Source organism: Mugil cephalus, chromosome 8 (genome assembly GCF_022458985.1).
Source record: "Mugil cephalus isolate CIBA_MC_2020 chromosome 8, CIBA_Mcephalus_1.1, whole genome shotgun sequence".
NCBI classification, from domain to species: domain Eukaryota; kingdom Metazoa; phylum Chordata; class Actinopteri; order Mugiliformes; family Mugilidae; genus Mugil; species Mugil cephalus.
In genome coordinates, this window is record NC_061777.1 from 12,183,248 (window position 1) to 12,209,679 (window position 26,432).

General features: G+C 40.9%; 2 protein-coding genes across 10 annotated transcripts in view; both read left to right on the forward strand.

Annotated features, from left to right (window-relative positions):
- The window catches only part of pdlim5a (PDZ and LIM domain 5a), a 63,777-nt gene extending 45,343 nt beyond the window's left edge, over nt 1–18,434 (forward strand). For 6 of the 8 annotated variants that reach the window (XM_047591715.1, XM_047591714.1, XM_047591717.1 and 3 more), the window contains 13 exons: nt 834–872; nt 1,192–1,857; nt 1,971–2,114; nt 2,209–2,277; nt 2,496–2,627; nt 3,466–3,636; nt 6,214–6,291; nt 8,968–9,050; nt 11,330–11,525; nt 14,336–14,516; nt 15,641–15,761; nt 16,656–16,771; nt 17,029–18,434. In XM_047591715.1, the coding sequence (XP_047447671.1) occupies nt 834–872; nt 1,192–1,857; nt 1,971–2,114; nt 2,209–2,277; nt 2,496–2,627; nt 3,466–3,636; nt 6,214–6,291; nt 8,968–9,050; nt 11,330–11,525; nt 14,336–14,516; nt 15,641–15,761; nt 16,656–16,771; nt 17,029–17,118 (2,086 nt within the window). In that variant the 3' untranslated portion in view covers nt 17,119–18,434. The remainder of the gene's footprint in view (nt 1–833; nt 873–1,191; nt 1,858–1,970; nt 2,115–2,208; nt 2,278–2,495; nt 2,628–3,465; nt 3,637–6,213; nt 6,292–8,967; nt 9,051–11,329; nt 11,526–14,335; nt 14,517–15,640; nt 15,762–16,655; nt 16,772–17,028) is intronic. The other 2 variants (XM_047591716.1, XM_047591722.1) reach the window with 2 other exon arrangements.
- Nucleotides 18,435–20,316: 1,882 nt separating this feature from the next.
- bmpr1ba (bone morphogenetic protein receptor, type IBa) overlaps nt 20,317–26,432 on the forward strand; it is a 63,020-nt gene continuing 56,904 nt past the window's right edge. For both annotated transcript variants that reach the window (XM_047592729.1, XM_047592730.1), the window contains exon 1: nt 20,317–20,450. The gene's annotated coding sequence lies outside the window, so the exon portion shown is untranslated. The remainder of the gene's footprint in view (nt 20,451–26,432) is intronic.

A 26,432-nucleotide genomic window follows, 5' to 3' on the forward strand; every position in this document is an offset into this window, starting at 1 on the left:
TAAAGACGTGAAGCATTAATTTCAGCGTCCTATTCTTAAAAGCCTGCGTGCAAGTTAATAACAGAGAACCTCAAAAACAATTGATAAAACTACATGTACCAAATGTATTTCACTGCTGTTGCCTTCTGCGCCACTTTAATGTAGTTTAGCATCTGAAAGGCGTGAGGTTTGGACGATGGAGTCTGCTGCAGAGATCAGTAAATATAACAACTCTAGTCATAGCCTGCATAAGTCTGCACCTAATATATCTGTTCCTTTATGCCATTCGGACTGTTGTATAACCATATGTAATAGAAGAGACTTATAACAATGTTAATGGCTTGTTTACACCTGTTGTATCTGATAGCATTTGAAGCATTTTATTTATACAGTTTCACGATATAAGGCGCCATTTGGAAAATGGGAAAATATGATCATGCATGTATGTATAGTAAACATAATGATATTTGTCACACGCCACGCTGCAGGGATGAAACAGTCCAGTCGGATTTGAGACATTTGTTTGCTATAAGGTATAAGAAAGTACAAAAAGGCTCTTCTTAGTGAGCAGGTGGTTCAGGGCTGACGAGGCCCAAGGTGACTCTATAACTGCTATTTTGAGGCCCTCGCTATGTAAAGTTTTGCATTTACTTACTGCAGATAATCCTACGCTTGACCGGTTTTACTTCTTTGAAGATTCTAGGCAGCATTTTTTGGAAAAAGGCAAATATTCTTTCATGTGTTTTAAGTTTGAAACAACCATATTGTAGCAAATAAATTTGTGACATTTTCTTCCTTCTTTTCTGGTGTCCCTTTTCTTTCTCTCCTACTTCCTGCACAATCTCCTCTTCTAGCTGTCTCCCTGCCTCTGATACGAACAGTGGGGAGGTCAGGTACAAGTCATCACATGAACATTTATCACCTTTGTCACTTCTTCACTTTGAATTGTCCCTTGATAGTTTTCACACACAGGTATTTCACCTAATAACAAGGCTAACTGACAGTTTCTGGTTTGTTTTATAGAAAAGGGTCAATAAATAATTTGTTATGTAACTCACTGAAACTTTTGCCAGTGTGTGATTTTACACATTTTAAACTTATTGCATTTTAAACTTGGCCTGACTCCACTGAAACAAACTCATTAAAAGCACACCAGCAACCCACAGCTGTGAACCCGATAACATTCTTCTCTGACGTCATTATCCATGACAGATCTCCAGAACGGCGATCTCCTGACCAAGCAGGCGTTTCATTCACAACGTTTAGTGGCCTGAATGATGAAAAGCCCACATCTGCCCACTCTGGCCAGTCACCGCCAGCGTGCTCATCTGCCGATCGTCACTGGCCAGAGAAAAACGCCGCAGTCCAAAATCACGTCCTCTTTTCCAATCCTGACACCCTTGAAAATACACCAGAACAAGAAAACAACCCGTCATCCTCAACGCACCTGCGCCTAGCTCCCATCCCAGGGTCTTATTCAACTCCCGTTAATGTGTTTTCTCAAATTCACCCGTCATGTAGTGGGAACCAGACATTTACTCAGATGCTGGTACCTTTAGCATTCAGTGGCTCAACCGTAAACCAGATGCCGCCCTCTCACACCGATCAGTTTGGCTCTCTAAACGCCCAAAGGCCAAAGACCACTTTTCCTGGTGCAGTGCTCGTGCCGGCCAACGTACCACATCCTTTGCTGGGGCTGCACCCTTTCAGTGGCCAGGTTCCAGCACCCTGTTTGTTTGTATGCTCCTCGTGTGGTAGCAATTCTTTACCAGCTTACCTTCAGGCACTAGAGGCCTCCCCTGATCCAGACGCAGTTCATAGGCCACCTGCTTCGGACGTTACTGCTCCAACCAGCATTCAGCTGCTCACAGCTCAAAGGTACATTACACTTGGAGTGTTTTATTAAAGTTTGAAGGAAGGTCAAGAAAACAAAAAGAAAATCCAACTCATCATTCCCTCCTTTTTTCCCCCTCCCCCTGGTCGTTTTGCAGTTCCCCCTTGGCACCACTAGAGGACAGCACAGACCCAGAAAACGTTCAGGCCAGCGGTTGTGTTACTGACCGTAAAATAAATAACTCTACTACTGAGTATATAACCACAACACAGACTCAGTTAGATGTTTCATCTCAACACAGGTGTTCCACAACAGTTCTGATACATAATTTCACATTCAGTAAAATTCTTTCTTTTATTCCAATCTGTGATGTTTTCCTCTTTCTGCCCTCCCAGTTCTCCTGTGAGTACTGACCTGTGTCTCATGACACAGCGTCATCATGTACTATCTACCAAACCAGTCAGGTACAATGATATGATGACTGCTGCAGGATATTTCAATTAGTCACTGTCATCCTTTATTAATAGGAGTGTAGATCTAAGCTGCCACACTTGAAAAGTTGAAAAGTTAGTTTCTTTTTTAATATTTAGTGTGAGAGATGTTACGTATCCGTCTGGTGCTCCAGTTTTTCTGTAGTTCACATGGGTGCATATTGAATATGTGTGTGTGTAACTGTAAACAGCAAAGCGCTTCTATCAAGCCCTCTGGACTTCCTGCCCAGAGCAGCTCCCTGCACACCTCCACTCACCCCCAGTGCCCCCAGACCAACCACACAACACTCAAGCACTGTGTGCTGTAGTCCAGCACGGGCGAGGTAAATGGAGAGTGCAAGTTTTTGTGTGCTTCACTTCATTTAACGTATTCCCTGTCAACAGCTTCCTCCTTTGTGGTATGAACTGGGGAATTCGTAAATGTTACTTTTTTTTCTTCTTGTCCTTTTCAGTAATATCTGGCATTTAGCACGTTGGCTCCAGCGTGATCACTGAGTTAGATCAGGAATACCTAGGGGCCCAAAAGCCTGTGCTGGTCTGGTTATGCATACAGTTACTTGATTAATCATGAATTAGTGAGAAATTAGCTTAATTAAAAACTGCAAATCAGCTATGTCTGATCCTCCATCTGTTGGGCCCAGTAATTCGCATTACCCAGTGTCAAAATATAGTTTTTAGATCTAAATTTGTATCCTAAAGTTCTTAACACAGGAATAAGTGTAGTAATAAAATGATCAGCAATTGTTTTCATTATAAATACACCTGAAAAGGTCTAATGTGCAAATTGCCAAAGAATAGTAAAAAGAAAGGCCAAATCGACATGTTAAAATGTAATATGTTGTAATAAAAGCTGTCAAAACTCAAAATATATCATGAAAACTGGTAAGTAATGTAAATAAAAGTTTGCTTGTCTTTTGCTAAAAAAAAATACTAGTAGAAATACTAAATTATTAAATCAGTTGTCCAAATAATTAAGAAGAAGAAAATACTGATCTAAATTCTAGAAATGTATTGATTTTGATGAAAAATAAAGACAATGCCCATAGTTGTAGGGGCTCACAAGCTAATTATTGATCTGGTGGCCCTTGAGAGATTAATCCAGCCCTGGTGATTTCTCATCCTCTGCCTTTTCTCTTCCTCTTGATATCCTGACCTTGTCAGAAGAACTTACTGTAGCGATCCTTGGCCTTCTGAGAGAGCAGTGTCTCGGTCCTTATTGGATGCCCTGCTCATCTCTCCTGTCATTCAAGCTCCAATACCACTGTTGAAGAAGAAGAAAAAGAAGAAGAAGCTCCGCAGTGTCAGTGAGCTGCACCTGCCAAAAAACAAGAGGTAGACAGAGCAGACCGGGGCAAAACTTGCCTTTAATGTGGGCTGCAAGAAATATTAAAAATGAAAATAGTAAAAACAAAACCAAAAACAATGTTAACGTGTATTGTTATTATTAAAGATCGATTAAAGCAGTTTTGTCCAGGTCTGCAAACCCACAAGAATGATAATAATCTTTAAAAAAATAATGACATTTAACAAGCATGCTGCTTCACAGTAACAGCTTTAACCATCTACATTTATACTAATAAATTATTCCTATAACAGAAGAGACCAGCCTGTCAACTCCTTTTGTTCTGTCAGGCTCAAGATTAAGATCTTAATTCTCATCTTCCAATAATTTGACTAGTACACTGAATATTTTCTATGTAGTATTTAGAAGTGTACGTATTTTTAACCAACGGTGTAAACCAGGCATTTGCATCCACTGAATATAGCAGTGAAAAAAAAAGAATCTATGTTTATTCTGACCGTGCCAGCGCCAAAAGAAGTGGTCCATATGTCTCTGAGGCAACAGTTCATACCAACTATGACATTCTGTGGTCACTGTGAAACAACTTGGCAGCATCTCACAGAGATCAGTCATTGGCTGGTGGACACAACTGTACACAGTGAAACCGTGAAGCATGAACAGAGTGTATGTGTGTGTGTGTGCGTGCGCGTGTGCGAGAGTTTGAGTGGGTGCCTGTATGGGTGGATGTCTTCGTCACGCCATGCATGTGAGCGCACACGCGTGAATGGTATGGTGTGTGATGACTGAATTTGATCCAGAGAATATCAGCAGTGCTAAATTATAGACCATCTGTTGTGTGGTGGAGAGAGCTGCTGGACAGCAGTCAGCTATGCTAACGGGCCATTTGTTCAACGCTCCGTTTGTGCGATTCACAACACAAGTTCTTGTAGGAGCTATGGTCCACCAGGGGTTACTTTACATATGTTAACATGGACAGAAATGAACGCTATTTGTCCTCATTAGTGCTTGATACCAGCAAATAAGAAGTTTGGCTTTGAAAATAGTCATCAGAAACACAGTTTAAGGCCACTGATGGCGAGGCGGTACACGGAGCGAGTGTGATGTAGAATACGCAACAGAACACAAGGGGGGAAAAAAAACGGAGAAAGACAACTCCCTCTCCCTACTTCCTCCAATCCCTCTTTAATTATCCCTCACAGTTGACAAGGTTCATGTGCAGCCCAGTGCGTCCAGATGGTCAGTAATCTAACTGGCTACTATTGAATCAGAAAGCAACCGCAGATCTCTCCATTCGACTAATCACGGTCTCCCAGAATACAATCAAGCTCACGTGTAATTGGCCTGATTGGTGGAGAATATTAACGAGCTGCACTGTAATTGGTTCTAATGTAGGGAGGACTGGGGAGCATCTTATTTCCTGCTCTATTTGTCACCTGTTGTTAGCCAATTACAACCACGGCTAATGTGAGTGGATGATGTTAGCTTGTTGGCCAAGATAATTAGGATGGATGACACTATAGCCTTTAATCTTACCAAGTTTAACAGCCTAATAACATGATGAGGAGGAGCTCTTTCCTGTACTTTTCATGACTGTTTTGCTTGATACGTTGATGCCTGCGGATGGGTTTGTTTTTATTTCCATCTAAAGACGTAATTAGCACAAAACTAAAGTATGTGCTTACTTAATTAACCCGCTTCCCCGCCTATGTGGTGGTTACTCAAGGCAGTGGGTTGCCAACCTCAAACCTATAAGAAATTACAAAAAATTTGAATAAATAAACAGTATGTGTTACGATGACATGCTTACTGTCCAGTCACCTCGTCTATCTTTAGAGTATGGCTAGGGACCTTTGTTGCAAGTATATTACCTCATTTTCCGTTGGTTTAATGTGCTTCAATGGGAGATTCTTTTTTTATTTATTTATACAAAAACAAAGAAAACAGAGTTTGGGATTTTGGATTTCATTGGTAAAGAATTTCACAGTACGTCAAACACTTATGACTTATACTCAGTATTAAAAAAAAAAAACAAATCAAACAGGTCCAATGGATTTGCGCAGTAAAAATATATCTACAGTAGTTGGCGCTGTCGGACTACTGCCTCTACCGGAGTACCTTCAGTTCTGTCTCCGGGGGAAGCCACATGAAGTTAACATGGAACATACCCATTGGCTCCTGATATACAAAGTGATAAGCTGATAATGAGAATGAAGGGAGATGTTCTGCAGCCTGACAGTCTCTTTCCTATAGAGAATACTTAGATTAGGACTGTACCAGCTACAGACTGATTAGCTGGAATCAATGCTAACGCAACCGTCCACCACCGTTAATCACAATCCCTGTCACCGCGCTCTAACTTAGTGAATAGCGCTTGCCAGTGTGTGTATTAATCACAGACACTTTTTTTTATTTGTCCGTGCAGTTGAGATCAACGTTTGTGAAAATGGATGTAAATCCTGTGTTTGTATGTGCATGGAAACGTGTGGGGGTGGAAATGCCCTCTTTGACAACCATGTAAAATATCCAAATATCTTTGTTACTTTGTGTGTGTATTACGTTCTAAGGCTAATCTTAATGTCGTTGATATTTTTCCTCTCACACCAAAGAGTGTCTTGGCATCAGTCTGCCACAGAAGAGGGGGGCCTTCACTTATCCTCTCCTGTCAACGCTATCTATGTCTTTAGGTAAATTTAACGCCTTTCATCTAACATGTGCCATACCCACTAAATCAGTGATTCTCAAGAAGGGGAACGCAAACTCTCAGTGGTCCATAATTGAAATGTTTTGCAAGGGGTCCGTGAAAATAGGATCTTTTAAAAAAGATAATACATCACATTTATAGAAATAGGATTAATTTACTCAAATGTGACTGAGACCTTTATCTACCTATACTACAGTTAGGGTAGGCTTCCTACATCTGTTTCACAGATTATTAAGAGATCTCACTGGGTTGCATTGTTCAAAGTGACTGCATGACACGGGCCTCTACTGTGGGCATACACCATTCTTAATAATGCTCTTATTGTTAAATTTCTGCAGGGAGGTGTTCTAGGAAACTCATTAATGTGCATGTTCAGGTTAGCACTTGAAAATAAGCTAAGCTAATTTTTGATCTACTTTGACGATGGGGGGTCCTCAGGGTAGATCTAGGACCCCAAAAAGGTTGAGAACCACTGTTACTATATAATGCACATGCACTCAGTCCTCATTCAGCCAGTTTGAGTCAATGATTTTCAAAGTAGTCCTGTGTAGTAAACCAAGCTAACCCCTACTCTGGGGGGACTATTTAACGTAATGGCTGCCCCGTCAGTTCAAATGAAATGTGGGTCCAACACGTCTATTGAGGTGACGGCAACACGTACACTCGGCTGCAAGATTCTCCCTCCAGCTCTCTCTTTATCTCTGTCCAACTTTCTCTTATGCCTCTTATAATCTCTGTCACTCTAGCTCGACTCTCCGTCAGTCCTCTTCTACTCTTTCGTCGTCACTCACACCAAACATACAGGCACAACTCGACGTAGCTATGGCTGCAGTTGCCATAACACTTGTTTTCCCGCGAGTCCCCTAACAGCCAGGCACAAGGGAAAGACAGCAGTGATCCAACTGTTGGCCGCAACTGCAGCTATGCATTATGTTTGTAATTCGCGTGGAGAGAGATTGTTGGCCCACCCAAGCTACTCAACTGGTGCACACACACACACACACACCAGGCCAACTTGATATTAAGTGCTTATTAATTTAGAATCATTTTAAAAGGCACTGGAGAGTTTGGGGCATTAGGGGTCACATTTGATTGAAGGGTAAGAAAGATTTTGCTCCCTATCAAGAATCCTTCTGTAAGACAGGAAGCTAACTAGAATAATAAACTCAAACTAAACATGCCAAACATGTCATGGGCAGTGAAGATTAATCAAAATACTATATGTGATCTTATTTTTTTTTTTCTATGCTTAATGTAATATTGGTGATCTGATTTATTTGCCATTCAAGAAAGAGCAGTTTACCTTCCATGGCTGCCCACTGATCCAAGTTTGAGGGGCTTAAGACTGAAATATGTCATTTAAACTTTTCTGTTATGCAAAGACAGGAGGTTGTTGCCCTAGATGCACATCCGACAATGTTTGTCCCAATAAGAACATTCTGTTTCTTCAGTGAATACAGAAAATGTTTTATCAGGCAGGAGCATTTACCTCTGAGATACATGCTGGCCTCACAAGAAAACATTTTGACCTGTGCAGAGAGACAGTTTGACCCTTGAAAAAGAACGTTGCGCCCTCAGAAAATGTAGGTCTTGGCTTCTGAAACCTTGGGCAAGCACCAACAACGTAACAGATATGATATGTTAACATTTATTTAGAGAAAAAAAAACCTTGTGACACAGGAAGTCAAATGATCTTCTAACTCGTGTAATGAATTAGTAATTTCTCCATCGTGCAGTAATTTTCCCTATTTCGTCATTTGAGTTAGTGTCCTGGCATCGTTTGATGAGATCACTACGAAGTTTTCCGACAGAGTCTCTTAAAATGACTTATCCTTTGACTTAAATTTGGTATAATTTCCTGGGGACCCTGGAGACCCATTCAGTTAGTGACCTCAAGTGTCCAGACACAAACATTGTGTAGCAGTCTATTAAAACACAAACAATGTTTATTAGTATTAAATGTGCATTCGTTGTTTGCACGGTGAGATCTTTGTCTCTCCTCCGTCGTTATTATCGGTCGTGTTATATCTGTCCACAGTGCATCTGGAGTGGGCGCCGTTTCACATTACACCGTGCTATATTTCACCTCACTGTAGTCAGTTACTCCTGGTTGAGTCATTTAAATGAATATTCTGGCATCAGGTTTGTATGGGTGTGCTGTATTATTAGCGCTGTGCAAAAAGCTCCCCGTCGCCTATCCATCACCAGCCCCCGTGGCCTGGACTCTGTTCTGCTATGAATGTGGCACACGGGCAGCATTTTTGCGCGTACTGTAATCACGAGGAGGAAGTGCACCATGAAGCTGGGTATTGCACTGTTTTTGCTGTAACCGTGTGCTGTGTTTTGGTTGGTACCATACCATCTCTGCTCTGTCAGCAGGTAGGTGGTCTGGAGTCTGTCTTACTGTATTTTGACAGGAACTTAAGAAAACCGACTGTGCAGGCCTTTTTTAGTGGGCTGCAAGTACAGTGAGCTATAATAAGATATTAAATAACAGAACAGTATATACACAAAATATCAGTCGTATGAGCCACTAAGAAAACTAGCTTTATGCAATACCATATGTGCAGGGGGAGTTTTTCAGTGGTAATTATGTGAATTTGATTGCAATTTATATCAAGTGATCTAAATTTTGTTTCCCTTTTTCCTAACTGTGCAGTGAAGAGAGTGAGGAACCCGAGCTCAACACCCACGAGTCTGCGGTAGTCAAGACAATGACGAAAGGACCTGCTACAATTCAGGGTAAAAATCTATGTGTGTTCTCCCTTGTCCACTTGTGACACTGACACTGAGCAGCGGCCATATAAATATTGCCGGCTGTCATTTCTGAACCTCTGCGTAAAATATTATTTATGGATCTGGGACCAAGGCACAGTTGGCATGTCTCCTGCTGACAGACATTAATTCTGAAGACATCTTAGAGAGTAGAGTACACAATCCATAAGAGATGACTTTCATTTGCTAATGAGCGCTTCTCTCATCTCATCAAGGCTGCGTGTAATCTTTAGTATATTTAATTAAATATGCTGCCAAATCTAGCAAGCTATCGTCTGTATAGCTGTGTGTCGGGCCGTTTTCACTGTAAGCAGTTTGCGGTATTTCTTCACTAAATTAACTAGGAAAGTATAGACCAAGCTGTTTTCTTTGCATAAGTCATGGAGAACGCGTGCGTGCCCAAAAGGTAGACTTCCCCAAATAGAATCCTAAAAATAATCTTTTCTTGGAATGGAGATAAATCTTCCTTTAAGTGTGCATTTTGATTGATTAATATATCCCTGCCTACAGTTAAAAAGCTGTTATTTCTTCTCTGACAAAACAAAACAAAAAAAAAGTAAGGCTCCAAATTGTGGCATAGTGTGAAACTGATTTACGGCCGTTGGGTTGAATGTTGTTACAGCCAGTTAGCGAGAGGAAAGAGACTTATTTTCCATGGCTGAAGCGTGACATGTGTTATGAAATAGGTCATTGCAGACTTTCTTTTCCCTTTCTCGTGTTTTTCCTCTGCGGAAGGCCATTAAAGCAGCCGAGAAGGCCCAGCTCTGCCTGTGGCGCCTCGCTCAGTCACACATGCAGCACCTCCACTCTGTCAGAAAGATAATATTTATTGAAGGGACCTGTCAGGAGTTATGAATACATTTTTAAAGGAAGGGTACAAAGCTGGGGTATAATGCCAATATCACATCAGCACTCGGCTCACAGATTCTGACAGTGAATGTTTGCTCTGTATGTCATGTAAAGTACATACACCACCAGTCAAAAGTATGGACTCACCTTCTCAGTCAATTCAATGAGAAGGTGTGTCCAAACTTTTGACTGCTAGTGTACATAAAGCTCATATTCACGCACATCTGTGTATTCGCATGCAGATGTGCTGTCTTTGAACATAACTAGCCTAAGCATCAGCTTTCAGACCATCCACTCTTCAAATACAAGTCTACTCCTGTCCTCAGCTTCTCGACCCGATCTAACTGCCGTGCGGCAAAAATCGTAAATGTAGTCACTTACCAGGGGACCCAGGCTCATGAAAATATACTGCTGGCCATATAGTGCTCCAGCAGCAACGAGCCAGTGGCCCATTTTGAATCCTGAGCTGCAGTTTAAGAGCCCAAACTTTCCACAACTGGCTTTTTGCTAATGTAAAACAATACTGTCACTGTTGAAATTTTAAAAGCGCAGATGCAAACTACAGTCATGCAGTCACCTGCATCCTTCGCTGACCGGCGCTCACCTTCAGCATGCAACAGTACGAAATGCATGCAAGCATGATTATTGGCAGCTTCGCTAACAGGCTAGAACATCAAACTGTAAAACTGCCTGACCTAAAAAAAATGTTCCTTACTTGGAACAAATGACTGCCACGTTTTGCATGAAATTCTAGCTATATAATCTACTAGTGGAAAAGGCATTCTGATCTATCACATCTTAAAGCTGTGTTTTAACTACTTCTGTGACAGTCAAACGGAGACTAAACTTATTTTTGTGATGGCTTAAAGGAATCCCTTCTCGACCAAGATCAAATGTGCACCCAGCCCTGTTCCTCGCCCAAGAAAAACACTTAAATGTGACATGTAATGGTAAAGCCACACCTTCCCTCACCATCTAAATACACACGTTAAAAAATGTCAGAATGTCCATAGAGTGCAGATCAAAGGCCACGCTGCATGTTTAGCCAGGTGTCTGAGCTTTAGCAGGACGGATGTCTTGGTGGTCTCCGTGTGGTTGTCTGTTTGGTCGTGTGCGTGCATGCACACAAACTATTGGAATGTGTTAAAAGTCAAAATATTCAGTGTGCTGCTGAAGATTGATGTGGTGAATCCATGGCTGTGACAACAGTAGTCAGGCAGCTGCATGAACCACCATGACACCTGCTGGGTGTATAGTCAAAGAGGCCAGGGGTCAAATAACTCACAAACCTTGCAGGACAATACAGACACCCACCTACACACCAAATGTGTGAGCTTACATCTATTCCTCTTTCCTTGTCTTTGTTTTTTTGTGTGGGTCTTTTATGTCTCCTGCAGGTCACCCTGTGCAGACTGGTTTGATCACCCCATCTTTCGGTATGAAGGGCAATGGCAGTGTCCCGAGGGGTCCTGTTCCAGCCCGACCTGTTCCACAGCCCCACCCTAAAGATGAAGACACCCTGGTCCAGATGGCGGAACATATCCCTGCTGGGACTCGAACACCAATGTGTGCCCACTGCAACATGGTCATCAGGTGGGATTTAAAGACAGCCAGTGGACAACTGTCCACGTCTTGCTTTCTCAGTAGAGTTTGGTAACAACTTGACCAACCCCCCAAAAATCCCTAGATCCCAAACCATAGGACCCAAAGGCCCCCACCAACAACATCCTGTTGCCAGACACCACAGGACGTCCTCAGAAGACCCATGTCCATTCTCTGATTGGATTCGATTGGAGAGATACTTTAACTCCTTTTTTGGAGGCGACAACTGAGACCTGCACAATATTAGGAAGGTGGTCATAATGTTATGCCTGACTGGTGTATGTCCAAGTAGCACTGCCAAAGAGAAGTAAAGACTGATGAGGGATTCATACACAGTCACCTGATCTGCCTCAACCCTGCTCCTGTAAATGCAATATTTTCCAGGCCAAGTTTCCAGTTTGTTAAACCAGACGATCTCCCAGTTTCGCTCACGGCATCAAAATTTTGGTATTTTGCTCTTTGTGGCTGGAGACAGGTACCAGACCTTCAAAAGTCGATAGATGCTCTGAAATTCTACAGGTTGTTTAGTAACAGGACTGCTGCAACAACAAACATTCATTTTCTGTCCACCTGCTCTCTGCTACTAAACGTTGTAGAGAGTGAGCATGAGTTCTGTTAATTACTGAGCTGACTAATTTTGGTACATGTCTTTTAAAAGATTACTTTAAAAGATAACACAGTATAAACCTGGATTATCTGTAAAAAAATATAAAATCCTAAATAATCTGAATGGAGAATCCCTGGACTGTTATGGGAAATGAAGGAGGCTGACCGTGAAAGAAAGAGTGTGCGCTTTTACCTCTTACTGAGGAATAATCAAGAGATGTGGTCTCTTCAACTTGGCTGCATGCGCATCAATGTACACCCAAACAAATTAATCTTGTCTATTCCTCAATTATTCAGTGACCCAGTTAGGCACTTAAAATAATTAACTTGAAACCCTCTCGAGTAAACAACCTGTAAATGAAATAGATCTGACTGTAGTATGGATAAGGGGAATTAAGTTTCCCCTGCTGTTGATCGAGCGAATGATGTTACACATAGATCGGCTTAGTGCAAACACACAAGACTTGACTTGATCTTCAGTGTCCAATTTACTCCATTCTACCCCGATCAAGTGTAACATTATGTCCACCTTCCTAATATTGTGTAGGCCTCCCTTGTGTCTCCAAAACAGTTGTGACTTGTCAGAGAATGGACATGGACCTTCTGAGGGTGTCCTGTAGTGTCAATAGTGTGTTGTTAGTGGGGGGCTTTTGGGTCCTATGGGTTGAGGACAGGGGATCTGTGGATCAGGCTTGCTTCAGTGCATCCCAGATACTTGATTTTGAGGGCAGGTCAACACAATGTACTATTTTCCATTTTTTCATGGAATCAATGCTATGGGGGTGAGGGTGCCTGGTCTGGTCTGGTCTAGGTGGGTGGTACATGTCTAAGTAACATCCACATGAATACCAGGTCCAAAGATTTCCCAGCAGAACATTGTACTGTGACAAGATGGTCAATGCTATTTACTTCTCCTGTCAGTGGTTTTAATGTTGTGGCTGATCGGTGTATGTACTATGTACTGTATTATGGTAAAAGCTTAATCCACAGGTCACACACATATTGGACGGGGAGTTGGGACAAAAGAGGAGGCAGCATGTGTGTTTTTCTAATCTTTATAACATCTGCACACAAGAGCACTACAGACTCTCTTCATTTCTCTAGTAGCAGACTGCTCTGGTCTGAGCTTTATCTCCCAGACTGTGTCACCCAGCATTACATATCACCAAGGATAGGGTGGCTCGCTGGCTAACATCAGCCAGCTTGGGTCACATCAGAGTGAGCTCAGATAAGGAAAGCCGTTGTGTCGAGTAAATTATAGTCTCCATTGTTTTCCCACTTTAGCTAATCATCAAAGTGGCCAGAGGCAATGTGCTGTCTGAGTGGAAGCAGAGGATCTGAACTTTTAGTGACTTGAATGGAAGATTAATTCACAGACGGAGCTATTTAGATGGTCTGTTAATTACTTGAACATTTTAAGAATTAATGATAATAAATTGGCTACAATAAATTAAATGAAGATGAATTAATCAGTTGCAAAGATAATCAGTCGAATGTACTCAGACAATTATCAGCTCACATAGGCATTAGGAGTTTACAGTCAACATTGACACAATGCGTGAAGTTAGACAGAATTACTGTAAGATAGAGCTTTTTTTTTCTTCTTTTTTTTACTTTTACTGTTGTTGTTAAGTAGGAATTTGCTAGCTGAAGTTTATAGTGCTAATAATTCTGTTCACAGTTTAGACTGAAGCTGTTGTGCTGTTGTTAAGCTTTTGGTAGGAATATGTGTTGATGTTGAAGCCAAGGTGTAAGACTACAAGCCAAACATACTTGGCTGAGAAGGACCCTCGAATTGCTTGTGCTCTACCTCTTTTTACCTATTTATTTTTTTATTTTTTATGCATAAATATTCTTTGAGTTCAATAAATTTGGTTAAATTGATAGCTGTAACATTTGTTACCATTGTATAATTTATATCATGTAAATGGTCGGAGAAATAGTAGTATCGGCTCCAAATTTCGGCTCAGAAAAATCAGCAGCACGTATCGGCCATCGGCCAATGCTGCTGTAAAAAAAAAAAAAAAAAAAAACGGTATTGGCCCCACATTCATTCAGTTATTTACTGTTGGTTTACTATTTGCATTCTAGCAGCTATATTTATATAAAATACGTGTAATACTGTATGGTATGTTAACCGGATCCTTTCTAAGTCCCCTGTCTTCTCTGTTTGTCTGTTGTTGATTTTTTTTCAGAGGGCCATTTTTGGTGGCGATGGGAAAATCGTGGCATAAGGAGGAATTTAACTGTGCCCACTGTCGTGCGTCACTGGCAGATACAGGCTTTGTGGAAGAACAGGGATCTGTCCACTGTGAGCACTGCTATGAAGAGTTCTTCGCTCCAACGTGCAGCCGCTGCCAGACCAAGATACTGGGGGTGAGTCGATGCGATGTCTGTGGAGAAGGATGCTGTTTGGAGCCTGGTGATAGTGATCTTCCAGTGATATATGGCCAAATTGAATTGTTTTATCCTTTTATGTATCATTTTTCCTTATTCTGTTTTGCGCTCAGAAAAGACTGAACCGTTTAAAAGAACATGTGAATTTCTCATCTGCACCGTCCACTGTACATTTTTACAACGGATCAGGTTTAGATCGGAGGGGTTTGACAACTGGATGTGTGAAACCTTTATAAACACAATTATATAAAGTAACTTCTAGTAGATTCTAATGAGCCCAGGATAAATACTGTACCTATATCTTGCCACTGCTCCTAATGCTGCAGTATAGCTCCATCTTCAAAGATGCATGACAAATCGTACAAGAAACCAGTGCGAGCTGCAAGCTGCAGGTGTTGAAGAATATTGATTGTGACCACCACTGAAACTCAGGAATGCACTATATGTTTTGGGTGTTAGTAGAATTAGGCTTAGAGGTGTAGAGTCTGCAGATGTAGCCTGAACCCAGATTGTCAGGAAGCTGAAATCTCTGCCCTCTAGCCGCTGTGACATTCATCCCTCACGTGTTCTAACCTCTTTAGCCTGAATCCCTTTCAACCCTCTATTTCTCACACTTCTTCAACCGGCTTACAGCCTCTTATTAACTGATTTTCTCACTCCCCTCTCTCTAAATCCTCCATTGCCACCAACTTTCCACTGATTCCTTGTCCTGCCGCCATGTTCTCACAGAGTGGGAAAGAAATTGGCGTGGCTATTTTAAGCTGGGTCATTCGACCACAGAAGTTTCTTTTTAAGTGTGACATGAGAAAAACCCAGAGTGTACGCAAGACTGTGCATTCCTGATACATGAAAAACAGATGCATTTTTCCATTCTGATCTGAGATAAACTCATAATTTCACTGTCAGACATGTTAGAAATAATGCCATATGAGAAATCTAGCATGGTAACATCGCTCCAAACGTTACTGCTTATCCTGCACCTGCAGGTAAGGGGGATCTACACTAGCTTTCCAGGTACTATGATGCATATATATATATATATATATATAATATATATAGTATAATGTTGCTAACCAACCACATTTTTCTGCCTTTGCACCTAGGAGGTGATAAATGCCCTCAAACAGACGTGGCACGTCTACTGCTTCCTGTGTGCTTCCTGTCAACAGCCAATTAGAAACAACACCTTCCACCTGGAGGATGGAGAGCCATACTGTGAACAGGGTAAGTGATGATGGCTCTGCCGTGATACCCATACTTGTGATGTAAACAAAGTTAAGAGCCTACACGTGTGAGGCATTTCATCAAGATTAGACACAAGTAATGTAGTACGATTAATAAAGAAACTCACTGTGATTATCCAGCGTAGGTATCTTATATAAAAATGATATATACTGTGTGATATGTTTGCTAACACGTTTAAGTGGATGTTATATTTAATATGTACCTAGACAGTGTCAGCCAAAGACAGATTTCTTTATTGTTAAGATGTTAATAGTAATGACAGCATGGTGGTGCACCAGTGGGTCAGTCTAGGTGTTAATGAGAATGGTGTGATTGACTGCAACCTGTGAAGGACATGACCCTCTTCATGGCCCAGTCTCATCTGGTGTAGCTGATTGATAAATGGAGTCATTATAACTAATTAAGCCCTGCAACCAGACTCCATCTAATGACAACCGGAGTGGACCAGTGGATTAAAGGCCAACGTAGCTCCAAATACCACTTAGAAGAAGTATCAGTGTGGGTTAACTCCACTGTGTGTCAACATTTTTCTGACACACTTGCCCACTACCTGCAGACTTGTGAACGCACACTTCCAGACTGCCAGTGTGGGTATTGTGTGGGTACTGTGTGGACACCAGATGGCTGTACTCTTTGCTGAGTGGACACACCGACTATGCTGACAGGGCTGGAATGAAAAACACCAAACTATCTGCAGACGGAGACACACAAGCAGCCTTCTGAAAGTTTTTATTTCGGTCCGAGCTGTGTGTGGAAAGTGTTACCAGTGAAATTATCCGGCGCGTTGTCTGCATCACTTCATGACTTGCCTTTATGACTTTAAACCCTGACTGGTTTGATGGATGCATGTCATCTGTCTTTGTCTCTGAAAAGACTTCTACAGTTTGTTTGGGACTGGCTGCCATGGCTGTGAGTTCCCCGTCGAGGCTGGAGACAAATTTCTGGAAGCCCTTGGATACACCTGGCATGACACCTGCTTTGTTTGTGCTGTAAGTGACGATTGCAGCCGCACTGAATTAACAGTAGATTCACTCCACCACAGGCGTAGCACATATCATCACGTACTGCATCTGCTCACAATTCATATCCACTTCTGGAAAACAATTCAGAGAGTTCTTTACATTTGAACATCTTCGGACTGCCAATCAATATATCCAAATGAATAGTCTGAAGCTTTGTGAACAAGTTTTGTGATCAGTGTTAGTTATGTAACCTTTTGTGTGTTTATGTGTTGGCCTTTTTACAGGTTTGCTGTACCTCACTTGAGGGCCAGGCCTTCTTCTCCAAGAAAGACAAACCTCTTTGCAAGAAACATGCTCACTCACTGAAGATATGAATCATGCCCATTTTTTAGCTCTACTTTCTCTTTTGGTGGGATGCATCTTACTGAAATAATAGTTCATGTGTTGGAGAAGAACTTCAACTACTACTCATTTCTGCACAGTGGTAGTTTCTCCCTACACAGCCAAAAGTAGTACAACTTTACCAACAAATGATGCAATGAACATATACAAACTTAAGGTATCACCAAAGGTAGATACATCACGCCAAGGGGCCTAGTCGATCTTTCTTAATTTTTCATCATCATTTTTTGTTCTATCCTTTTAAATTGCAGATCACTCGTTATCATTGGATAGTGGCAGGAATTTGTAGTTCATAATGAGATAATTGCAGAGTTATCTGTGTCAGGCTTAGTTTATGTTTTGTTTTTGTGTTCTTTTCTGTCCATTTATTGTAAACCAATTTCACACATAGCTATTAAAATGTTTGCATAAAAGATTTGCTTATAGGTGCTTTATATACGTTGGGCTGAATGGCTGGGATGACGGTTACGGTTGATGCCTTTGAATGTACGGATTATTTGACATTTGTAATTTAAGTACATTCTATATGTTTTATTTTCTATTTGCTGAGTCAAACTGGTCACAGAGTCAACAATGTGACTGCTTTCAAATCAAAACACGCATATGCTTATATAACATCAGGCACTTGAGAAAGACAGACACAGAGATAACTGCCTGGGTTTTATGGAGGAAAGAATTCTCCTTAAATAATTCACAAATATATATAAATATATAACAATAGTAAATAAAATGCACAGCACAATATATCTTTGTATTGTATTTCTATATTTCACTTTACTGTGTGGACTGGCCTATCTTGACAACTGCATAGCACCAGAAGAAATATTGTTTCTGTACTCAGTGCTGTGTAGTTTAATAATCATTTTAGTATTTTTTATTTATTTTACTTTAAATATTTTTAAAAAAATATTTGCATTAATTTCAGGTTGGATTTTAGTCTTCTCGTTAAAGTAATACCTATAAAAATATGTAGTATATTTTTTCTAGCCATTGCTTATCCCTTAATATGTATTTAACTATTTGGGTAACTAGGTTTGTGATTTTCAAAGACTGGTGTACGGTTTGTGTTTTCCTTTCCACAAAACATCCCATCCATTTATTCAGTGACATTGACTTTTTATAACCGTTGCTGTGAACTGTTATGTTTTGTTTCCCAAACAACAATGTGGCAAAAGGGGGGTGAATATCGAGTTGAAGTAAGGGTTAATTCTCACTCAAAAAACAGTTGTAACATTTAAATCTGAACTGAGTTGTTTAAAAAAAAAATAAAATGAAGAGAAACATCCTGCCTAAGCCTTTATGTCTGTTTTATTTTCTCTTAGTGTTCTTACCATACTAAACATCTTGCATTATTGCTTCAGACGCCGCATGGGTTTGCAGAAGATTTCAAGATAAGCAGAATAAAATGCAGATATTAACACATCGACACTGCAGAGAAAGGCCAAAAGAACCCATTAGTACATCATGCGATAAAAGGATGTAATTGATGCTTGGGCAAGCAGAATCTCTGAAAGCTGTAAAGAGGTTCTTAGTGTACAACACATCTCCTCATTCCCGCATCCTTCACACAATTTTGTTTGGCTGCATTACACAGACTACTTTATGCATACAGGAACATAATGGCGTAATGCAAAAAGGCAAGAAAATAAATTTGATTATTGTTTTTTTATTTTTTGTGCTCAGAAGACAAATCAACAAATCAGACTTAGACTCACTCTCACTCACCACACACAACAACACCTAACCATTAGACATTAACAGTGATTCAGACACAGGTCAGGCTGAATCTCTGTTCTGTCTGAGACGCCAATTACTTTACATATCTGGTTTGGAATTGGAAGTGTTGATTGTTAACTTGTATCATGATGCACAACATTTATTTGACTTTTATTTCAAATAACACACATTATAAAGTGCAATATGCCATCAAATTACAGTGCAACATCAGGGAGTATAATCACTTCAAGCTGTCAGCACAAATTACAAGACTGAAGTCTACTTTCATAGGCTATTTATTGTAAGATATTAAAAGTATCAACATATAATCAAGTTTCTTCAACTTTGAACATGTTTACCTGTCAAGCATAAATACTTCAGATATTTACTGTAATTGCTAGACAGATCACAGAAAAAGCACTTATTGTAAATCCACATATTCACATTTTCATCTTTAAATGATCTACCATTGTTTTGTTTGTTGTGTTTTTCTTTTTTGTGCTACAGATGCAATATAATCTCATTCTACAGATACTTCGCTAAAGATGTGGCCCATACGGTGACACGGAGAATATGTAAGTCAGTCCTGAAATACGACAAATACAACAATACACTCATTTAAAAGGCATCCACCAACAGAGGAAAGGTCTATGTCCTACTGACAGCAGTCAGTTAACGACTTAACTGAACTACATGTGACAAAAGAGACAACTTGGCTACACTAGCCCATCTAACAACACACTGTTAAATGTATGGTGCTGAGTTGTAGCTTGTTTTTATACAGGCTATACAGGCTATATATATCTGCAGCACACAGTATATGTAATGTATGAGCTGTCTGTTCTCAGCATATGTATTCAATGAAAATACTTCATAATAATTCACAATAATTTACATTTCTTTGTTGTTGGGGAAATCAGCTAAACAGTACAAAGATCACGTCACTGTAACTCATCTGTTCATCAGAAAGCCCACTCACAGAATTAGATTGGCCCCTCCAATGACGCAAATCTACACCGGCAAACCCAGACGAAAAAAAAAATGTGAGCAGTGGAAGGTTAGGTTAGCTTCCAGGGTAGTTGAATGACAATCAAATGAAAAATCCAATTAAATACTGAATGGGAAAAAAGCCAATGAACAACAATCCCTCCGACTTTCAAATAGGTTCACTTTAATTCTCTTGTTTGTTTTTGTTTTTTTGTTCTTCCAAATTTCAATTAGACAGGATGTGGTGCAGTTGTTTTACATTTTCATTATTCATTAGACACAAAGCAGCTGAGTACTTGAGGAATCCACTGAGAGCAGGGCTTTACTTTCAGACACTTTCCTCTGGCTCCTTCGCTTGTGGCATTAATCACCCTTCATACAGCTGAGTGAGTTTTAGAGGAGCAGAGGAGGTCTCGTCTGTGTGTGTGTGAGTGTGAGTGAGAGAGAGAGAGAGAGAGAGAGAGAGAGAGACTGAGTTAGTGCGAAGAAAGAGGGAGGGAGGGAGAGAAAAAACACAGACCGACTCGCATCTGTGGCCGGAGTACGGTGTGCTGTGACTTTTCCTCGCCATCGAAATAAGAAGGCAAGAAAACGCCCTGCGGTGAGTAAACATGAGGTTAAACCGAGTGACACTGACAAACGGACTTTTTGTACTTATTGTTCTTTTCGGGTATCGCTGCATTTTCGGTGCATCCGTTTTGCAGTGCAATTGTCTGCGTTTCACTTTGAAAGTTTGACAGACGATGCTGCTTTTTTAATTGTTTGAGCTTGTTGACATTGTGCTGCACGTGCGATTGTCTCGTTTGTCACCGAGGTTTGATCTCACGAGATTTTGCGGCATTTGGACATAACGGAAGAAAGTATAGTGGAAGCGACAGACATTTGACAAGGTTACTACTTATATCTCTTGGTGTGTTTATTCTCCCCGCACTATGATTTTTGCTTTTAGGTGTTACCTGTGTTTTCATATGAAAAGCTCAGTAAATTATAATATTTGGACATATTTCAGTAGTAGTAGCATAAGGTTAGCAATAATATATAATATGTAGGAATTTATTGTGTAACCTAGGATTCCATCATTTGTCATTTTCCTCATGTCAATGCACGTTGCATGCCCTGTGCTATTTATTAAAATGTATAGATTTGTTTTCATATGAAACTATCCGTGCCTATCTTATTGTGAGTGTGCATGGGTGTTTTTCTATGACACATCCATGTGCATATTTATTTTCTTAGACACATGGATGCCTTTAAGGCGTCGCAGCATTTTTAAAGGGATGGGATTTGTTTTTGCCTCTGCAGAGTTTGCACAGATTAGCACACACGTAACGTGTTACAACATCACAACCGTTTTACTAGAATGAGCCTACATATTGCGGTGGCACTGACCCAAATTTAATTTTTGGGACTTTGGTAGAGTGGGCCCCCTTCTTCAAGGGCTCAAAAAGCAGAGGAAAAAAAAGGGAAAAGAAAATTAAAATGAACCTCAACACAGCCTCCAGCACTGAATAACCTACAGCCCAGTATTCCCTGTGCACCCCACTTATAGACACAGGCATGCACACAGTATTCAACTCTCCCTCTGAGTCCAGTAACCAGGTCCAGGTGTTTGTCAGTGTGGGTTATGACAAGAGTATATCTGTGTGTGTGTGTGTGTGTTTTCACATGAGCAAGAATGTGTGAATGTCTATCCAGATGGCATAACGCTGTGGCTCCAAATCTTACCTCACCTCATCTGAAGGGGTCCGGGGGCAGCAACGCAAAGGGGACCGTGCAGGAAAACACTCAGCAAATATGAATGAGAGAAGCAAAGTTCCAGATGTGTGTATCAGTGTGTGCGTGCGCGCGCGTGCTGTGTTCCTTGCCTGTCAATCTAGTAAGTGTTTGCAGTTGTTGAGACTTCACTGGGAAATGTTTTTAGGTCAGGAACACATCTCCCAAATCTGAGGAGCAGCCGCATTCTCAATTGGCTGTGTAATTGAGTTTCACATAGCGGCTGTAAACAGAACGCGTCCCTCATTTTCTTTTCCTGCGTGTGTGCGTATGCAGCGCGCGCGTGTGTGTGTGTGAGAGAGAGAGAGAGAGAGACAGGCAGGGAGGTCGAGATAGGGAGAGAGAGAGAGAGAGCAATTTAGACACTTAACAGTTTCAGACACCTCGTGATGTGAGGCGAGCTGCCTGAAAACCACTGCTGGAAATTCACATCACATTGCTGGAGCTTAATAGCAAATTTGCCAAAAACAAACTCAATTTGTGCCTTTCCGGAGAAAATATGGGTGATGCACAAAGAGGAAAAGATATAATAATACAGTCAAAAGGTCCATTTGCATGGGGCAGTTGAGATGTGTGTAAACTAGACCAAATGTCACATGGAGATTAACTGATTTAAAGAGGTCAAAATGAGAAGAAGAAAAGTAAATACTCATATTCGTACAGCGTAGGGGATTTTTGTACTGTTTTGTTTAAAATACAGCCCTATCAGCCACAACATTAAAACCACTTATAGGAGATTGATAATCTTGTGACAATTCAACGTTCTGCTGGGAAACTTCTGGACCTGACATTCGTGTGGATGTTACTTACCCATGTACCACCCACCTAGACCAGACTAGAAACCCCCACCCCATAGTAATGACACCCCCAGCAGGATGCAGCCTGACACAGACACAACAACAGTTTAGGATCAACTGAAAACAGCCCAAGATTATGACCTGGCCTCAAAATTCTCTATAGTCCAAAACTAATCAAGTATCTGTGGGATGATTCAATCCCCTCAACCCATAGGACTCAAAGACTCCCACTAGCAACTGTTGCCAGACACCGATGGATACCCCAAGAAGGACAATGTCCATTTTCTGTCCATTCTCAACTGTTCTGGAGGCACCAAGCCGACCTTCACACATATTAGGAAAGTGGTCATAACGTCACGCCTGGTTGTTGTATATTTTTATGTATAGCCATCAGAACAGAAATCTAAATCAAGCTTCAACCACTGAGTCTAAAAAATGAAGCCAGTAAGGAAGGGTCAAAGACTTCCACATAGAGTTACTTGTGGCCGGCCCCAGCAGCGAGTCAGAACTCACAGACCTCCACAATGAAATGCTCAACTTTACAGCAAAAACAAACATCTTGACTGTCTGACCGAATAATAATAAAAGACAATTATGGTCTCTATTGCCAATTTCTGTGTTCATGACTGTACAGAGGTGAATATTTCTGTATTTCATCAGTTTAAACCGTCTTCGCGGTGACGTTATAGAGGGTTTCAGCCTTTTAAATAGTACACGTCTTCGAGCTAAACTGATTGTAACAACAGGGAAGGTTGTTGACAAGAAGGATAAAATGATGACCAGTGCTGGCAGCTCATGAAATGGATTTGTTCAGGTGTCACAAGGTCAGAAGTTTTTTTTAAAAAAATGTGTCATGTTCCTTAAGTTTTCTTTTCATCTGATTCAGTGATGGCTCGATGCCAGCTCCCTCTGCCTTTCATGCCTCTCCATTTATCACACTGAATAAAAATGTAAAAGCCTTAAGCGCCCAAATCAGATTACAGTCACCACAATATTTTGTGGCGGTAAGTGTACTTAGTGAAATGCATTAAACGATAATAAGGAAGACAGCAGGGTTTGTCCATGTGAACCTGAGGACAGTTTGCCAGTGTTAAGCTCCTCTAATGTACGATTTCCCCAACTTGGAGATAGAGTTGATAACAATCAAAAACAGATAAGTCTTTTTGCCTGAGGTCTTCCTCTGGAAGATGTTACTCTCTTTTTAATTATAATGTCAATGTGATTGATAGAAATGTTCCAGCACCTACTCCGAAACAGATATTCAGAATTCTGGATTTTGCACAGAGCTTGAAAATTCCTCAAAGTCTGCAGAGCTTAGATGATGAACGGGTCTTTCCCTACTTGCCTTAAACGGCCCATCGTCATTATGTGTCACATCCATCAGCGTGCCTCAGATCTCTGGCTCTGTCCTCCTGAAGTAATGGAACGGCAAGCACAGGGAAAAATATTGCTTACCTTAATTATGTACGTTCCAGGTTTTAAGTTCATCCAAGCTGCTAATCTCCAGCAGCTCTTCAACTAACCATTACCTCTTTATAAGAATTATCCAGCTATAAAAAATGGCCAAACCCGTCCAAATGTAGATCTAGACCACATTTTAACCTCAGTTAAAACCCAACTAATCTACGCCAAACTATGGCCAATTACTTTCCCTTCAAGACTCCCTGCAGCTACATCACAATAAAAGGTGCATTTGCTAGAAGACATTTTCAATGCTGAACGTCTGGTAACAGCGTGTGCCTTCTTGTGATGTTCTACTCTGCTGTGCAGTTTAATGTAATTTTAGTTGGGTTTAGGGTTAATCAGTGTGGCTTTTTAGACCAAACTTGACTTATTGGTGCAAGAAATACATTCTGTAAGCCGTCTTTACCATATTCTCCATCTTATATCATACATTGTTGGGAGTGGATTGTTGTCGGTTGTGTGGTACTTTGTATGGTAGATTTGCAAGGAAAATGAAACTCCAACAAAAATGCAATACACAGAAGTTATGATCAGCTTTAAATAACTGTCAGTGTTGTTTACTTTGCTAATATTTTATTAGGAGGGCAGCAAAAAGCCTAATCTGTTTTATGATCTACATGTTTAACTGTTAAGCAGCACTCGAGGCCCAAACCCAAAGTCTCATTTCCCTCATGTCTGTGTTATATTTGAAATATTCTAACTCCAAAAACATTCCAATTTTAAAGGGATTCCGGTATGTGACCTAAAGTCAGATATAAAAAGTTGGCGAGTGAGTAAGCAAGATCAGCGTGTGCGTATGTGTTTGTGATCTTTGTCTTCACACACATGGATCCCATCAGGTTTTCCTCTGTTGTCCTGTGAAGCTGGGATGAGTTAAAAATTTGACGCTCCGCTTTTCAGATGGAAACTCTGATCTATTGCCCGTGCGTCTTTGATATGTTCAGACAAGTATGCACCGACACATGCGCACAGGCGGACGAGCACTTTTTACTGACACACAATGCTCACGCTGCATTTCATTTGAAATAAAACGCACGTTATAATCTGACAAAAGTGGCTACTTGTGTGCAGACGCAACAGCTCTCGGACGACGGCATTGGTGTTCCTTACTGTCTTAAGGCACAATTTAACGATGCAACGGTTAGACACTACTCTGAAGCATTTTAAATTTTCTTTTGAGCACATAAAAGCCTTAAAAAGTTTGAGCCACAAGGTTCCACGCGAATGGACACAGTTCAACCTTAACGGTGTGTAGGATTTATACGTTGAACCAGTCTCTTGTTACCAAGAAATATGCCAAGTGGTTTTTGTATCTCTGTGTGTGATTTAGTATTTGATTTGATGACACTGAAATTAAAAATGACTGCCTGCTTAAATAACAATCTCCTTCAAACAAAAGGACCTAATTTAGTCCACCACGCTCACTCATGACAAGATTCAACTCTCGTCACCAATGACCACCACCTAGGTTAGGCCTTTTCTGATAAAAACATTACTCACGGAGCACCTTTCTTTTTAGATTTGCCATTGCAAACTAAAATTAGTTCTGACTGGAGTATCTCACATTTGTTTAAATAGTTACTGCAGGTAATAAGCTAGTCGAGTTAAATGCAGCCGGATAGGATGACTAATGAGGAGGACACTGATCAACTCAACAGCAAGATACAGCCTGACGTTCGTGTGTGTGTGTGAGAGCAAATGAGGCTCGTGTTAGCTGTTGTTCGCATGTGCAGACACATTTTATTTGCCTGCTGAATAAAGACCTAACTATGCATTTATGGGCTACTGTGAAATGTCGCTTCCTGGTAGGGGAGACGGAGTAAGAGTAAGAACAATGGAGCTTGTATGTACTGCGGTATAGGGTGAATTTATATTCACATCTGTCCGTGCTATCTCTCCAGACCAAGATGATTCACCCAGACGGTCTCATTATCCTAACCTTCAGCTCCATTATTTCCCTGCTCCCCCTCAAGGTGAACATTTAAGTGCACGACCCCTGATGACGGAGTTATTCTGTCCCCGTGCTCTGTAATTCACACAGGACACCACAGTTCAGCCACTCCTCCCCGGCGTTCCCCCTTTGTCCCTCCCTTTCAGTGATTTCACGAAGAGTTGGCATCTTCACCTTTCGTAGCCCTGCTTGAAATGTTCCAGCCCTGTGTTTATCGAAGAAAGCCACAGGATCCAAAGGGGGAGATCATAGTAATCAGCGAGTCACTGTGACAAGCTTTGTGGCTAAAATCAAGCCGCTGCACCGAGAGCAGCATAGGTTGATGCTATAAAACGGGGTTAGATTATGATTTATTGGTCTGATTAATAGCCCACAGAATCAGTTTAAGGTTGTGTCCCAGTGGGCGGATGTCAAAACATACTACCAGCCAGCTTCTGATCTCATGATTTGACTATTTGCTGTTACTGCTCTCTAATTCACACAGGTCTCACGGCTCAGCCACTCCTTTAGTTTCTTTTCTCATTTTTTTTTTTTTTTTTTTTTTTGGCATCAGTACAATTTCATGAGCAAGTCGCTTAAATTGTTCACCTTTGTTCAT